Source organism: Cyprinodon variegatus, unplaced genomic scaffold (assembly GCF_000732505.1).
Source record: "Cyprinodon variegatus isolate N-32 unplaced genomic scaffold, C_variegatus-1.0 Scaffold1085, whole genome shotgun sequence".
NCBI classification, from domain to species: domain Eukaryota; kingdom Metazoa; phylum Chordata; class Actinopteri; order Cyprinodontiformes; family Cyprinodontidae; genus Cyprinodon; species Cyprinodon variegatus.
The window spans coordinates 214,810-216,953 of record NW_015151538.1 but is presented as its reverse complement, the minus strand read 5'-3'; the positions used below and the strand labels follow the sequence as shown (position 1 = coordinate 216,953).

The following is a 2,144-nucleotide window of genomic DNA, read 5'->3' as shown; positions in this document are numbered from 1 at the left end:
ATATATATATATATATAGATATATATACACATTATTTTTGTTCCGGCTGCTAATGCATCCCAGGGTTTGATTTTATTATGTTTATTTGATATTCAAAGTCAGAATTGCACATATAAGTCAGAATTGTACATATACCGGTAGATGCCACTCTATAAATAAAACGCCACTATGTGTTTGGTAAATGTCAATTTGTATGTTTCGCCTCAACCACATGCTTTTCATAGCCATCAGGAAGCACTTTGGAATAGTTTTGTCTGCATATGGGACTCCTTTTCTCAACAGAACCTTTAGGGTTAAACTAAATTCAAATTCCACAGATTATGAGTTTCACTTGCTCTATAAATTCATCAACCAGGTTTTATTTATATTTGGGATCATTATATTGTTTGAAAACGCCAAATCACCCAGCAGTTGGAGGAGGGCGAAAGTATTTATTTTTCTTTTTTCTCTTCGAACAAATATTTTTATACTGTTGTCTGATTATGTTTCAGATACCAAACTTTCTGCATTTGACGCCGGCAGCCATAAAGAAACACTGTGAAGCTCTGAAGCGTAAGCACTCATTTGATTTGCCAAAACACTGAGAGGATGATATCCTTGCTTTGATTAAAAGTGTTTTCTTTTTTTTTTTTTTCATAAAAATATCTGTTTCTAGCGTTCTGCACAGAGTGGCCCTCCGCCTTGGACACTGATGCCAAATGTGACGAGCATTTTCCCATTAAAATCCAGAGCTCAGACTACGTGTCTGCCGGCCCCTCCGTCAGGAACCCCTCAGCTCGTATTGTTCATCTCAAAGTGAGTTTCTAAAAATTGCTCAGAAAAACACAGAACTGCTGCTTCTACATGATGACGCAGAATAGAAGAGTTGAACTTTGATTGTACCTCGAGATTAAAGATTTACCCACTGACCAGTTGACACACAGTCTGAGTAAAACTCATTCACAAACTAGATGGTTTACATGTGTAAACTGACTGAGATTTGTCTTTGACATGCTGGGATTTTTCCTTTTGTTTATTTATTTTTTTCCTCCCCAACAGATCTTACTGGGGGAAAAGTCAGAAAACATTTAGCCAACTAAATATTTTCTGTGACATTTTAATATTCCTCTTTAATCCTCGTACTAACACTAATCCATCAATACGCAATCTTTCTTTCAGACTAGAGCCATGTGCGTAAACACATGAAAAAACAAACAAATCTGTTGTTAAAAAAAGGATGATGAATTATTGCATTTGTTGAATACTTTGGGCTGCCATTAACAATTATTCTGATAATCGATTAATCTGTTCATTTGTTGTTTTTTTCACTTGGTGGATCAAATTTTTTTGAATCTTCTAATTCTGTTATTTAACATTTTTCTTCAGTTGGTTAAAATTGTTTTGACCCACTTGTTGAAGTCTATGCTCTCTGAATATTCCTTTATTGCTTGTTTGTCGCCACTTTCCTTTATTTTTTACCTTTATTACTGACATTATAACATATCTGAGCATTTTTATGACTACATTTGAAATGTAGCCGACTTCATATGTTGTTAATAGTATTTACATCAATATTTATATATTTTTACAGTTAAAACCTTAAATAAACATCCATATTTATTTGAAAGAAGATCTTTCCAGCCTGAAACTTTTAACTACCGTATGCTTGATGTTTGCTGCAATTTAAAATATGAGGATATCCATATACTAGCAGGCTTGATTTCTTTCGTAGGCAGTGGATAAACATGAAGAATAACCAAGTTATTCCTTTCTATTTATACTCTATAGCTATATTCTCCATTATATTGCTTGACATCAAACTCAACCATTAATCTTAGTGACAAATGAAACTGATGTTTGCCTTTTCCCATCATATATTGTGACTCATATGTAATTCAGCATAGACTTTTTTCCAGTCTTTTTTTTAAGCTTTAGATTCAATTCAGTTTATTTATATAGCACCAATTCACAATTCAAGGCACTTTACAGTTCAACCAGATCATACAGTCAAATTGATTCAAAGTTTTCTATCTAAGAAGAACCAGTTGATTGCATCTACTCATTGACTCGGATGCAATCCCTGACACTAAGCATGCTTGTAGCGACAGTGGAGAGGAAAAACTCCCTTTTAACAGGAAGAAACCTCCAGCAGAACCAGGCTCAGT

The 2,144-nt window shown here is 34.1% G+C and overlaps 1 protein-coding gene across 1 annotated transcript in view; it reads left to right on the top strand.

Annotated features, from left to right (window-relative positions):
- Nucleotides 1-2,144, top strand: part of mrps35 (mitochondrial ribosomal protein S35) — an 18,501-nt gene that overhangs the window by 7,453 nt on the left and 8,904 nt on the right. Inside the window, exons 4-5 of the mRNA XM_015400229.1 lie at nucleotides 492-552; nucleotides 656-795. Of these exons, the coding sequence (XP_015255715.1) occupies nucleotides 492-552; nucleotides 656-795 (201 nt within the window). The remainder of the gene's footprint in view (nucleotides 1-491; nucleotides 553-655; nucleotides 796-2,144) is intronic.